A 13,373-nucleotide genomic window follows, 5' to 3' on the forward strand; every position below is an offset into this window, starting at 1 on the left:
AGCCTATGAAAATTAGGTTACGTGGGGGTAGAGGTGAAATAAATAGAGAAGATCTAGACCAAGCATTTAAATGGCATTAAAATAGAAAGTATTGAATGGTGCTGTGGCCAAAAGAAGAGCCATGTCTACTACACATTTAAAGTAGAAGAACCATCTCATTTTTAACCCACGTTTTGTACCTTATCACCATTAACCAGCTTCAGGGCTTTTTTACTCTTTCTTTGATCTTATTTGAAAAGTATCCGAGTGGCTTAATATTAAATAAAATGTGGTTCAGGCAAGTACGAATTAGTCATGTCTTTATTATCAATGAGAGCCTTTCTTTTCTTCCTTTTTAAAGTAAATTTAATTTTAGACTATACACATCAAATATGGATTTGAATAAGATACTACAACTACATAATTATTAGGAACCGCAAAAACCAAAACACATTTCTTGATGCTGCAGGTCCTTTCTTCGCTCCTTGCATTGTCTTTTTCTCCATATGTTTTAGAAGAGGCTTATAAAATGGAGTAGGCTCGGATTACCTCTATAATCGGTGCTCTACACAACGGACATTTCCCTCCGTTCCTTATAAGCTCGTTAGCACATTTTGAGCAAGTACACATGTGCCCACATCTGCAAATTCAATGGATTATTTAGTTTTGAGTTTGACAGAGAAGCAAAGATTTGAGCTAGTAGTTAGTTACCTATACAAGAGAGCATCAATGTGGTTGTCGCAGCAAACGCAACAAGTCCCTTTCCTTACATGGCTCCATCTTGATCCATCCTCTGATGTTTCCGGACTCATACCTGTTGCATAACTCATCTTTCAACATCATACTATATACGCAAGTTAACCAAATGAGAAACAAAAGTTCGTTGGGTAGATTAAGCACCTTGGTCACCTGCAGGTCGATTTAAGGCTGCAGAGACCTCTTGTCTAACCGAACGCTGCAGCTCTAACTGCATATCCATGCAGGCTTCGAGCATCCTCTGCATCTGGCTCATTCCTTGCTGCAGTCTAGCCACGTCTCCTCTTAGGTCGTTCATTACCTCCCATTCCTAATGCAAGCAATAAGAGCAATATCTACATTACACCTTTGAACCAAGCTTCTGATATGTCAGTAAGATGTTTAATTAATCAATTAAAGACTCGAGGCTAAAGCCCTTCATGAAAGGCTTACAATTTCAGACCGATGCATAGTGTGACGAGACCAACTAGTGTGATGCAACTCTTGATGCCATATTGGCTGGGGTGGAGGCGCAGGTGGAGTTGGAAGCAGTTGTGGACCATTGATGACATTAAGCTGGTTATCGTTCCGTACAAATACTGGGTGGTCTGTGTCACGGTCTAGAGAATCTGGGATTGCTGTTTGCAGGGTACCGTGCAGATCCCAGTCTACATGAGTGTGTCCTCTCCTTTCAGCATATGATTGTATCAGTTGATCCAGACTTTCACGGAAACCACTATGTAGTAGATTAGAAACACTTCTCCTATAAACAGAAAAGATGGTAAAAAAGTATCAATCTAACAGAAAAATAGGTAATAAAGAAAGGAAACATATCCAAAAATGTGGTTGAAATCTTTTCAGTACCTGCTTAGCAGCTCCCTGAGTTCCATGCTGTAAACATTGTCATCTTCAGGCGGATGGAACCTATTTAGTCTTCTCAACTGTACTACACGGCGACTCCTTAGGGATTCTGGCCGTGTCTCAGGCCAGTTCTCATCAGATTGTCTAGAGTTATCCTCATGCCAAACACCATGGTCTTCTTGTGTGCGATATTCATCATCAGTAAATCCACTGGTTTCTCGGTGCATGTCAGTGACCGATGTTTCATCATGGTTTATATCTGTATTATCATACCCATTCAATTGCGTTAACGTTGTTTCCTGCAAATTTAGCCTCTCATCTACTGTGACATCTTCCTGCCAGATCCTTCTTTGATTGGTATCCTCTTCCCAGTCTCTATCCGCATTTGTTAGGTTGCTTTCCGAGTCATCATGCAAAACGGGACTATTATTTCCTTGTTCTGAAGAAGTTGAAATCTCATCGGTTATACGCTGAGAATTCTCAGCTGTGATAGCAATTGCAAGAGCATTTGTGGAATTATCGTCGCTATCAGTGTTGCTACTCTGTTCATGGACAATACTTTCCCTCCCGTTATGGAACCCTTCCCTGAGACAGAACCAACGTGAGGGTTAGACCATTATTAGCAATCAAGCTAAACGCCAATGAGGACTTGTGTACAAATGCGAACACAAGTAAAAATCAGAAAGAAAAAAAAAGCCGAGTTTTTTAAATATGTTTATAAGTGAACAAGAGAGAGAAGATGAGATGCAGGGATATCAGAATTCACATCTGTGTAGTCCTATACGGATTTGTAGAATGGTTGTATTATTCAGACTGAGTTAACATCTTATGGCTGACAAGAAAGTGGAAGGAAACTGAATGAGAAAATGGTTTCAAATATTGAAATGGAATTGGAAGGAATTCTTACCTCAAGCCGGAAACAGTTTGTCTTTCTCTTAGCTGAAGAAGTTCCCTTGAAGCCATTGATGGAGTTCTCTCTTGAACTGCAGGTCGCTCATTCCGCAAGAATCTTCCTCTAAGAAGCGACTGCAGAAAATCTTATGGCATTATCAATCAGTCTACAATTTCCTAATGTGCTAAGTTACAGATAATATATGACGTTTGTTGTCCAGTCCTAGCATGACCCAGGATAAATCTCTAGCTCCTTCAAAGACTTTTTCTTATCCCAATCCAAATTCCAAACACCAAAACTCTTATTTGTTTAGCATTTATAAATTTATCATACTGGCAAAATAAATCTACAGAACATGAATTGTTAAAGATGTAATGGTATCTCAGAATTCCACAATGGAAAAAGAAGTGCAGTTCATATCCTATAAAGAAGCAAAAACGAATCTGGTACTTTAAAAACTAACCTGAATCCGGTTGCGGTGAGCAAAATCAGACACTGCACGATGCTCCAACAAGCCCTGAAGTTCCCGTTGCCTGTCTCTTTCAGCCCTCATAAGCAAATCAAGTAACGCCTGCCTACCTCTTACTCTCCGCAAGTTTTGACGAACATGACGCGGTTGCCCTTCTTCATGGTTAACAGCTGATCCTACACGGACCCTGTCAACTTGTGCAGTGTCATGATTTTGATTCCTATCAACTTCTGAATTAGACCTTTGATCTTCTCTTGGTGTTGCACGAGCTCCTCCTCCTCCTCTCTGCTGACTTGTCATTTGCATCCACTCCCTTATAATCCTGACTCTTTGCCGTTCAGTATCACCCAGCCACTCTGCTCTATGATTACCGTCTCTCTGTCTTACATTAGATGAATGATCGTTAGTTCTAGTATCCATCCATCCACGAACGATATGCCTCACCCTCTCCCTCTCGCTATCACCAAGATCAGGAGACTGTTCCCTACTGGAAGAATTATTATTATCCCCATGCTCATTTCGATCATGCGACCAGGATCCATAATCATTCTCACTCTCACTCGAGTCTCTCAGACCCCCATTGTTTTCACTCACCTGACTCTCCGATGCAGTAGAGCTAGACAAATTAGTATTAGACTCAGCACTCCTTTGCTGCCTCAATCTTTCCCTCACCCTTTCACGTGCCCTGTTAAGCACATGCTCATCTTCTAGTTCCCTCCACATCTGCAAAATTCCAGATGCCTGAGTGTTAGGCCTCTCACTCGCAGCACCCTGACGCCTTGAAGATGGAGACTGAGACTCCCTAAGGAAAGACGAATCGAGCATAGAGACAGTTTGCAGACCAGCCAAAGCAATCAACTCAGACTCTCGGTTCCTCCTCTCAATCGTAGTAATCATCTCCTGAGCCTGCCTAGCAGCCCATCGGCTCAAAATCTGAGATTGACGCCTTTGAGCAGCAGATGATTCAGCCAAATTGTCACCTTCAAGTTCAGACCTTCGTCTCCTCCTCACAAGCTGATCACCCTCCTCATCCTCATCCTCTGGATTGTGAACCGAACTACAAGAGCCAAAAGAGATACACTCGTCCAAGTGTCCACGCATGAATTCCTCCAAACCACGCTCAAACTCGGTACGAACATCATCCCTAGACTCTGATTTCTGTTGCAGAGGCTGGATACTAGTCATCTTCACAAGGCTTCAATTGAAACCCCCAAAACCTAAAAATCCTTCCTTTTTTGTTTTTAATGTCAATTCTGATTAACAAAACAACATAACAACTCCATCACTCATTCTACAAAACCTAGAACCACGCATTTACATGTACACTCCGAGAAGATCCCAGAAACACACACAATCCCAACATCCCAAAAGGCTCAAACTTTCACACCCCATTGTTCTCCAATTCATCTCTCACCTGATATTGAATTCAATTCATCAGCCAAACTGAATAATCAAAACCCAGATTCTATTTCCAATCCAAACAAATCATCAACAAAAAAAATACGGAATTGAGATTAGCGAAACGTTACCTCTTCGTGTTCTTCGTCAATGGTGGGGGTAAAGATGAACCAAAGCTCCTATAAGACGAGAAATTGCACAATCAAATCAAAATTCAATAAAAGGATCGATGATGAAGAAGAAGAAGAAGAAAAAACAAAATTATCGGTGATTTATTAATTGTGAAAACTTCAAAAAGATTGGATTTTTTCTTTTTCTTGTCTAAGAGAGAAGGTGCAATGACCAGAGAAAAAAAAAAGAAGAAAAAAAAAACAATTAATTAAATCAAATCCTTAATAGTCTTTTTCTCAGTAATTAATAATTTAATTTAGCTTTGTTGGAATCTATTTTTAATTTATTTTGTCTACTTTTTCGCTTTTGTTAAAAATTAAAAAAAGCAAAGGCGAAGGCGAGTCTCAAGGAAGCGAGGAGCTCGTCTACGATTACAACACGTGGCAAGATCCTTTCATCCCACGTCATGTATTGTAATCTCTAAATTGTTACTTGTGTAATAACCAAAATTAATGTAAATATGAATCAGATATATTATACAGTCTCTTCCCAAATCTTAAGAATTTAGAACATATCTTTTGGGATTATTCTTAATAATAATAATAAAAAACCCCAAAAACTGAAAAGTTGGATTAATTTGCTTTCTCAAGTTTACAATACTAGAAATAATAAGAGCACCTATTCAAAGCCTATGATGATTTTTTTTTTTTTTACAAAATCTGAAAAGTCAGAGGTGACTCATCATCAAGAGTATGAAAAAAAAGAAAATGAAGATCTAACTTTTTAGTAAACGTTTCCTAAAACAGAGGAAGGTAAATAAAGGAAAACAAATATAGAAGAAGATTGTGAGAAAAACATTACCTTATAAGAGGTGTGGTGGTGAATGTTAAGTGTTTTTTTCTTTTTAATCTTTGGGTTTTTAGGAATGTTAAGGTTTGGCTCCAGAAATTTAAAATGGAGAAAGATAAGAGATGACAACATCTTTTGACCTTTCAAGGTTATAAAGGAAAGGAAAAGCTCAAACTTCACACCATATTATAATTTTTATTTCTTGTGTATATATATTTTATAAAAGTTTCCCCAATTTGGATTGGTCTTTGTGAGGGCTTCTTCGTACCAACCAATATTCTCACATGGAGTAATCTATAAAAATAAATAATTTATATCACATGATGGCATAATTGAATTTTGTATCTTTTTCATTCGCTCTAATTATTGATATAGTAATTTTAAACAATATAATAAAATAGTTATATAGGAAAATGTCCATGAGAAAGCTTACAAATGCATTGGGACAAAAGACAAGGTTGCATGGATTTTGGGTCTATGTTAGGTCTCATCAGTCACGTACATATACGTTTTTCAAGATATACACAAAATACAAACGTACGTTTTCTTTTTCTAATTAACATCCACTCATTATCATTGTGTTGAACAAAATATAGTCTGTGATTAGCAATTCTAAGAAAATTACTGTTTTAGATATTTGTAGCAGCAGGTGCATATCATTGCTTAGGGTTTTAGCAAAATCTCCAAAAACTAGAAACGTTATTATATTCTTACATGATTCAACCCATCTTCTTCACTATTTTGTCCTTTACTGAAAAAAAAACAAATTTCTCGAAGTCACGAACTTTTATTTGTGAGGGAACAAACGCACGTTTTGGTTTTAACATTTCACGACATCCATATGACCATATATAATATCATGCATCTTAGCATTTTAGCTTCTTAGTAAATTTCATATTTGTAGATCTAGTGTGTACATATGCGTAGATGATAACTCTTTTGTCTATATCCTTTTGTTTTGGAAATTTCACTCAATGTGTGAATAGGATATATCTATTTTACTTACACATTTACACTACTTTTATATTTTATCTGCGCATGGCTTGGCAAAATTTTCCAATTAACGCAAAAAATAAAGGAAAACATATCAAACACAATCTTTCTTTGTTTCACCGTTATGTGAATGTCTTCTTTTGTCTTGTAATTGAGTTAGCATTATTTTCTTGATTTTGTCTTCCAAAGAGTGATGAGACTTTGCTTTGAGATCGACACATATGATATATGGCTGTCGTTGTTGGCGGACCAATAAGATAAATTATTTCTTAATTGCTTACAACATTTGCTTCTTTTTGACTCATGCTTAATTGTATAATATGTCTCGTAAGATAACTTTAGATGGTTCTCTTTTATGTTTACGTTTGATTTAATTTATTTTGGTGAAGATTATTTTGTTAATCATAAAAATAAACACGATTCACATACAAAATTCTTCACTGGATTAACATTTCTTGTTTCTGTCTAAAAGTCGCAAATGACTTTTGATTAAAACATTTATTTGTTTTAGCTTTAATTAAAATTAAACACCTTTTCTTGACTTTAAAAACATAAATAAATATTACACTTTTGACAAATGACAAAAGACATACTATAGCGAGGAAGCTTTTCTTCTGAAAAGTATTCAATCGAACAAAACTGTCAGATTAAAGTATTCATCCATTTATCGGTTCAAATTTGGTTCTATTAGACACAAAAGCAAGTTTTTGGTATAAAAGGTAGATCCCTATAAGGAACTTCTGGTTGGATTAACATGACACACCGTCTGATATTTTACAGTGTAACAAACAAACGTATTCTAATGAAAAGGGTCGCAATTCCAGTGACTACAGAGATTCATTTGTGATCATTATACCCGAGCATAACACATTGAAAAGATCGAGAATATGCTAACATCCCCGACTTGAACTCGAGGAGGTGCAGGATCTCTGAACCAGGTACGGTAGCTTTTGCTTTACTATCAGATCTCGCCGGTCCCAAGAGGTTGCCTTGAAGTGTCTCCAGAAGCCCATGCTTGATAGTCTTTCGAGAGCTGCAAAACGAGTCAAAGAGAATGAGAAGGTTAATGTTGGGATGATATTGCAGGAAATGGTGAATGTATCTATGTTCGTATTTGCATAAGGGGAGCACATAAATATAAAGAAACTAACAAAGCCAGTTTTACAGTGAAGCAATAGACGCTTATGCTAATCTGTAACCTGAGTCCTGGTTCAACATGTGCTTTACCGATATAAATAAAGCCTAAAAAACAGGTTATATCGCCTCCTCATGAACCAACTCAAATATGTTAGATCTTCTCAACAGGAAATCTTAGATGTCAGACTAATCTTCACAAGTAGGACGATCTTGCAGTTTTAAAAACATAATGTCATATATGATAGCTTAAAGGGACTTGTTAATAATACAAAAACGTTTTCCTGCATACCTGAGACAAAAATCGTGGTAGCATGAGTCTAAGAATTTGATCAAGGACCTGTGTCCCTGTCGCCTCTACTGCTCCCACTGGGAACACTCTAAATGCAAAAGGGATCTCGATATTGACCTAAAATTGCCAAATAAGTCAGAAATGCCACAACAGTTAAGTAAGCAAAAAAAGAAAAGATGAAAGCACTTAGCTACCTCAATGACTGCATCTGAAGTAATTTGTTGCTCTGATGTGCCCTCCTGAGTGCTATCACATGATACCCGGTTCACCATAGAAGCTGCATAACTAGAAAATAACAAATGTTAAGCCCCCATACAAACCATTACCAAATGTTAAGCCCCCATACAAGAAAGTAATTACAACGTGAGCATACATGACATGGATTAACAAACAGGGATACGCTTACCATCAAATTTGTCATTCTGAGCAACCACAACAGGAGATCCCTCAAGCTAATATAGCACAAGAAAATGGAAAAACCCCATCAGGATCGTAACAAACATAACTCATATATAATGTACAATTTGATGCAATTTTGTGACTTTTAGCCGCATGTTCTTCTCTTTATCTATCACTAACAAAAGGAAGGTGTTTTACCTTGCAGGACAGAAGCTTGATGCAGCAGCCATTAGGTTGTTCTTCAACCCTGACAAGCAAAACAGGGCAGACTTCAAAGTTGAAGAATTTAAAATTATAAACATAGCATCTGAACGTGTTATCATCAACTCTCTCAATCCTCTCCGCATCAAGCACCGAGTACTGACTTGCAGGTAAGCTCATATACTCAACTGCAAAACCAAACAAATCAAATCCGAAATCAAAACAATCCGATCGATCCATATCTAAACCATCCACATAATAAATATAAAAAAAACAAATCAAGCCAAGTGATTATGGTTAAAGTTACTTAGAGGTCGTTGGAGCTGACGAACGGAGATGGATTGTTTCTGACGAGCGATGAATCGAGCTTTCGGGACAGAGCTCGAGGAGACGCGAATTGGTGGAGTAGAAGAAGAAGGTTTAGGTGGTTCGTCAAAGGACGATGAGCTAGTAATGGTGAAGGAGAGAGATGGATTTCTAGGGTTTCGATTCGTCTTCTTCGCCGAGAGAGACAAAGAGGTAGTATTAAGTCTACTAAGAGAAGCTGAGCTCAACGCCATAGCTTAAACGACAGCGTTTTTAGGATATGAGATGTTTAACGACTAACGGGCTTTGCTTCAACACAGAAGTGTAGGAGTGGGAGAGAGATGATAAGATCCTGAACCGACGCAGATCCGGAGGTGGCACCACTGTTACCACGGCGCATATTAGCCTGCTGACGTTGCTTCACTACAGTTTAACCGAATACTGAAAGCAAGCGTTCGTTAAATAAATATCTTTGGGCCAATGACAAATTGTAAACGAACCATAGCAATTGAGCCGAGGGGTGTCAATCGCGCTGGCCCGGCTCAGCCCAACCTGAAACCTGTAAAGTTTGCATATGTTGCGAATCTGATTCGGTCCGGTCCAAAATATTTCCCACCCTATATTTTAAAGCTCGGACGCGGTCCTAACATAATTTCTCGGGCTTTTCTGGGTTTATCTTATAGATCAAAAATTCTCAGTCGGGCTTAGCCCGAAAAATCCTATAGTCCGAACGGGCTGAGTCCAAAAAATCCAATTTTTTTTTGGGCATGTATATTTAAACTTGAACCCACCCGATATTTTTCAGGACCAGGCCAGACCAGCCCGCAGGCTTTGACCCTGATTGACATGTCTAATTGTGCCTAATATAAATTGAGATATTTTACCCCCAAAAAAGTTATTATATAACCAAATTGAGATACTTGTTAGAATTTGTGATTAAAAGTATTATTTTTTAATATTTATTAGAACCACATAACATAAGTTGAAGAAATATTAAACGAAATAATGATGTGTTAGGTAAACTTAATGTTAGTTATCCAACCAGAAAATATGATTAATTTATATACGGTTTAAGTGTTTAACCAATGAAGCTGTGTAGTCGTGAGGAAAACACAGGTTGCTACTTCCCATTATTGTCGGACTAAACACAAAAAACACCCCAAAGTCACCGTTATATTAATATTGCACTTCAATTCATTTAATGGACCGATTCAAATCATAAACATGCAGCATTACCTAAATCGTATCTATTATTGTCTTCGTCAACTAACTTAACTCTTGCCGTACAATTTGACAAATAATTATAATATATCTACAATTCAATATCTAACAAACTATGAAAATAAAATAAAATCAAAATATCAACATCCAAAATGAGAAAATATAGAAAACAACCTATAATAGTGTAATTTTTTCACTAACATTTATTTTAAAAATAGTTTGGTGTCTTTCTGAAGACTTTAAATTGAGTTGATTTCATATTTTAACAAAAGAAAAAGTGAGTTGATGTTTTATTATTTAAGAGAGAAAAACAAAACAAAAAAAAAGATAGAGAGGCAGACAATAAAATTAAATTAAATTTTAAAAGACCAAAAAAAATCAAATAATAATAGAACAAGGGAGGCTAATGGATAGATTTAGACGAAGAACACCAGAGCCACCTTCATTCACTTCACAAACCGCTCGGCGACAAAGACGAAGAAGCCGAGGAAGCAAGCTACCCGGGACGCTGTTTCCTTCTCACATAAATACCCCGGTTTCAGATTCCATTTAAACTAAACCGCTCCAATTCAACGATTTAAAATAATCTAGTCGAACCAGAAAGTGCTTGGTGTCGATCGGCACTACCCTTGGAGCGATGACGCTACCGCCGTTAGGTTGTTTACCGACACAGATGTGTTGTTGAGTTTGGTATGAAAGGGAACAGCGTCCCGGTTTAGTCTTTCAACGCATGTATTGTTCCCGGCTCCACCAAACATCATTATCGCCGCCGGTAAACAACATAACAACGGTAGCATCATCACTCCTATCCTTCTAGCCCCTAAACCATACAAATTCTGCCCCAAAAAAAGAAAAAAAAGAAAGAAAAAAAAATACACACAATTAAACCGGAAGATTATAAAATAACGGTACAGTGTGCGGTGTTGGTTTAAGTTACTTGGATAAAGGTGGTATAGGATTTCATGAGACGATCTGAGTATCGGTCAGGCTTGAAAATCCGGTTAAGGATCAGATTGATGTAATAGCTTTGAAGAAAATCGCTTGGTCCCGTGCTGCTTAGAAGATGAATCGCGCGTGAGAATATCTTGTTTGCTCTCTCTCTTCCCACGATGTTCGTCACTTTGGTTTGGTACTTCTTGTAGTTTTTTTAGTTGTTGGTTCAATGTGATTGCGTTGTAAGAATATGATAAACCACAGGAAAAAAAAAAGTTAAAATCATTTCGGTAAACTAACTTCATAGCCTGACTAAACCGGGGTAAGGATATTAAATTAGGTATATATTCCGTCAAGAAAACAGGAAGCACGAGAGGCGAAATTGGCTCCGGATAACAAATTTGTCCCATTTGCATCTTGGCAAACGGATAAGAAGTGAAACCTAGATTCTCAGCTACTCAAACAATAGGAAAAAGAAAATATACACGTGAATTAGTGAGTTAGGCTGGTAAAGTCGGTGGCGAGTTTGCCAGTAGTGAAACGGCCAGTGGCATTGTGGGCGAAGAAGTCACGTCCATAGGGAGGGGAATTGGCCTTGACAAGGGTAGGGAGACGGTTTTCATTGCTTGTCTCATCAAAAGTTACCAAATCAACTCGCTAAACTTAGATGTTAGACTTAGTTGATTAATAAGGTTGTTAGAATCCTCTAATACACAGTTAATAACATGTTGCGTAAAGATGTTTCTCCTTTTTGTCTTGTCTTATGATAAGAAAGGGTATGGTGATCTCTCAAAGAGAAACGGAAACCGAATTAATAAAAATTAGAAACAAAGGTAGCATTTGTAATTGCAAAAGCAGATAAACGCACAATTAGTATAATTATTTTTAACATCCAGAGAAAGATATTAAAGCAGATAATGATTATTGAGCATTTTCCAAGTCCTAAGGGGGAGAGCCTTCTACTTCTTCTTTTTCATCTCCCTCTCCACCTTCGCCTTCATCTTCATCTTCATCTTCATCTCCTTCATCTTCGCCTTCTCCCTCTCCTTCATCTTCTCGTTCATCGTCCTCCTCCTAGGTAAAACACCTACTATAAAAGAATAAACAACGAAACTAATGAGAGGGTTTAAATTTGTTAACAAGAAGAATCTAAGAAGCAAGAGCAAATGTGTGTACTTGGTTGGCTCTCTCCATCAGAATTGGTGGTGCGCCACCTTCCTCTGGTTGCACCAGGTTCAACAACAAGAGTCCTTTCTCCCATGATACTTCCATTTAGTTCCACCGCCTTTTCAACACATCCTTCTCCTTGCATGGTAATGTCAGCTGCACTGTAAAAAAAAAATTCGATAGAGACAGAGACTTTAGTTAGAACTTGAGAGTTGCATTGGGAAAAAAAATAAATTAAAAAAAATTGTAGGAAGAAAGAAGCGACAAACTTAGAGAAAACATCAATTCTCCAGATATCTCCACATGAAGAGAAATGCTTACAGAGCGCCATCTTCAGATCAATCTGAGGAAGCGAAGTGTCATATCCGGTAACGAGGACCCTTTCGACGAGAGAAAGAACCAAATTAGCTAGCTAGCTAGCTAGAAAACATAGTATATGTTACAGATACTACATCCTAAAAAAAAATTTACCTGTATTTTCTCCAAGTCAAGGGATTAGTAAGATCAAAGTCAGGAAAAGGATTAACATCATCATCATCATCATCATCATCCGGTAAGGTTGCAGGCTTAACAATTGCAGTCCATTCTCCCCAGTCAGTTCCATCAAGTTTCAACGCCATTTCTTCGGCAGCTCCTCCAGCGAACCTCACGTAGGCAACACTGATGCAATTTGGGATTATAATTAAAACATGAATGAGAGATGGAGCCTAAAAGGAATGAGAAGCCACCACAAATAAAAGAAAGAAAGGTACCTCTTGAGGATACCCCTAGCAAAGTCTCTGGGAACATAACAAAGTACGATACGTCCACATGAAGAGAAAAGTTTTGACAACGCGAGCTTGACATAATACTCTGGCATCGAAGTGTCATATCCCTCAACGGAAACCGTCGTGAAAGTGCTAATTGTTCAACAATTTGATTTTGATTGCAGGTCGAGATAAATAATACTATGATCATCAACACAGATGATGACAAAACAAAAAAGAATCCCAAAAATATATATATATATATATTTTACCTGGGTTTTGGAGCGTCTGCAACACTGTCTTTTGAATCCTAAAAGGCACACAAAAATATCTAATTTGAAATTCTACTCACCTCATATATAAAAAAGCAGAGGTTAATCAAAAAAGAGCGATTGAGTAACAAGAAAACCCGCCGGTAATAATAATAATAATAAGAAAAAGATTACTTGGATGGCGGATTCGTCCATGGTGATATGTTGACAAGAGCGGCTAGGGTTCCAAAGATTTTTTTTTTCAGATCTAATAAGGATTTAGGTCTTTATTCTGGTCACGAACAAACGGTTACGATTGGGCCTTTAAAAGCCCATATAGTCCTAATCTTCTTCTTCTTATTCATTTACCTAAGATCCGTCGTTAAACATATACATATTTCTAGAGCCGCTGGAACCCATTATTTTATACCGAATA

At 37.5% G+C, this 13,373-nt stretch overlaps 3 protein-coding genes and 1 pseudogene across 7 annotated transcripts; all 4 read right to left on the reverse strand.

Annotated features, from left to right (window-relative positions):
- Positions 1 to 282: 282 nt before the first annotated feature.
- On the reverse strand, positions 283 to 5,563 carry LOC104708674 (uncharacterized). Of its 3 annotated transcripts, none has more exons than XM_087460774.1 (9): positions 5,307 to 5,563; positions 4,466 to 4,513; positions 2,931 to 4,350; positions 2,483 to 2,601; positions 1,579 to 2,160; positions 1,168 to 1,477; positions 880 to 1,045; positions 691 to 793; positions 283 to 619 (listed from the first exon to the last, which is right to left on the reverse strand). In XM_087460774.1, the coding sequence occupies exons 3-9, from the start codon at positions 4,119 to 4,121 to the stop codon at positions 502 to 504; spliced, it is 2,589 nt and encodes an 862-aa protein (XP_087316900.1). In that variant the 5' UTR covers positions 4,122 to 4,350; positions 4,466 to 4,513; positions 5,307 to 5,563; the 3' UTR covers positions 283 to 501. The 3 variants fall into 3 exon arrangements, with proteins under 3 accessions (XP_087316900.1, XP_087316902.1, XP_087316901.1); XM_087460776.1 differs by having other exon boundaries at positions 2,483 to 2,612; positions 5,307 to 5,474; XM_087460775.1 differs by lacking the exon at positions 5,307 to 5,563 and having other exon boundaries at positions 2,483 to 2,612; positions 4,466 to 4,715.
- Positions 5,564 to 6,991: 1,428 nt separating this feature from the next.
- LOC104708675 (uncharacterized) lies at positions 6,992 to 9,221 on the reverse strand. 2 transcript variants are annotated; one of them, XR_015564523.1, is made up of 6 exons: positions 8,621 to 9,216; positions 8,311 to 8,501; positions 8,120 to 8,165; positions 7,908 to 7,998; positions 7,714 to 7,830; positions 6,992 to 7,320 (listed from the first exon to the last, which is right to left on the reverse strand). XR_015564523.1 is itself a non-coding variant. In XM_010425275.3 (6 exons), the coding sequence occupies exons 1-6, from the start codon at positions 8,871 to 8,873 to the stop codon at positions 7,249 to 7,251; spliced, it is 762 nt and encodes a 253-aa protein (XP_010423577.1). In that variant the 5' UTR covers positions 8,874 to 9,221; the 3' UTR covers positions 6,992 to 7,248. The 2 variants fall into 2 exon arrangements, 1 of the variants encoding a protein (XP_010423577.1); XM_010425275.3 differs by having other exon boundaries at positions 7,908 to 7,990; positions 8,621 to 9,221.
- Positions 9,222 to 10,463: 1,242 nt separating this feature from the next.
- On the reverse strand, positions 10,464 to 11,500 carry LOC147940557 (GDSL esterase/lipase At5g03820-like; annotated as a pseudogene).
- Positions 11,501 to 11,612: 112 nt separating this feature from the next.
- LOC104709944 (uncharacterized) lies at positions 11,613 to 13,215 on the reverse strand. Of its 2 annotated transcripts, none has more exons than XM_087460785.1 (7): positions 13,133 to 13,215; positions 12,959 to 12,996; positions 12,693 to 12,839; positions 12,412 to 12,600; positions 12,210 to 12,320; positions 11,950 to 12,101; positions 11,613 to 11,860 (listed from the first exon to the last, which is right to left on the reverse strand). In XM_087460785.1, exons 1-7 carry the CDS (start codon positions 13,151 to 13,153, stop codon positions 11,733 to 11,735), a joined length of 786 nt encoding a protein of 261 aa, XP_087316911.1. In that variant the 5' UTR covers positions 13,154 to 13,215; the 3' UTR covers positions 11,613 to 11,732. The 2 variants fall into 2 exon arrangements, with proteins under 2 accessions (XP_087316911.1, XP_087316910.1); XM_087460784.1 differs by having other exon boundaries at positions 11,613 to 11,863.
- Between the last annotated feature and the right edge of the window lie 158 nt (positions 13,216 to 13,373).

Source organism: Camelina sativa, chromosome 8, assembly GCF_030686135.1.
Source record: "Camelina sativa cultivar CO46 ecotype springtype chromosome 8, ASM3068613v1".
In the NCBI taxonomy this organism is placed as follows: domain Eukaryota; kingdom Viridiplantae; phylum Streptophyta; class Magnoliopsida; order Brassicales; family Brassicaceae; genus Camelina; species Camelina sativa.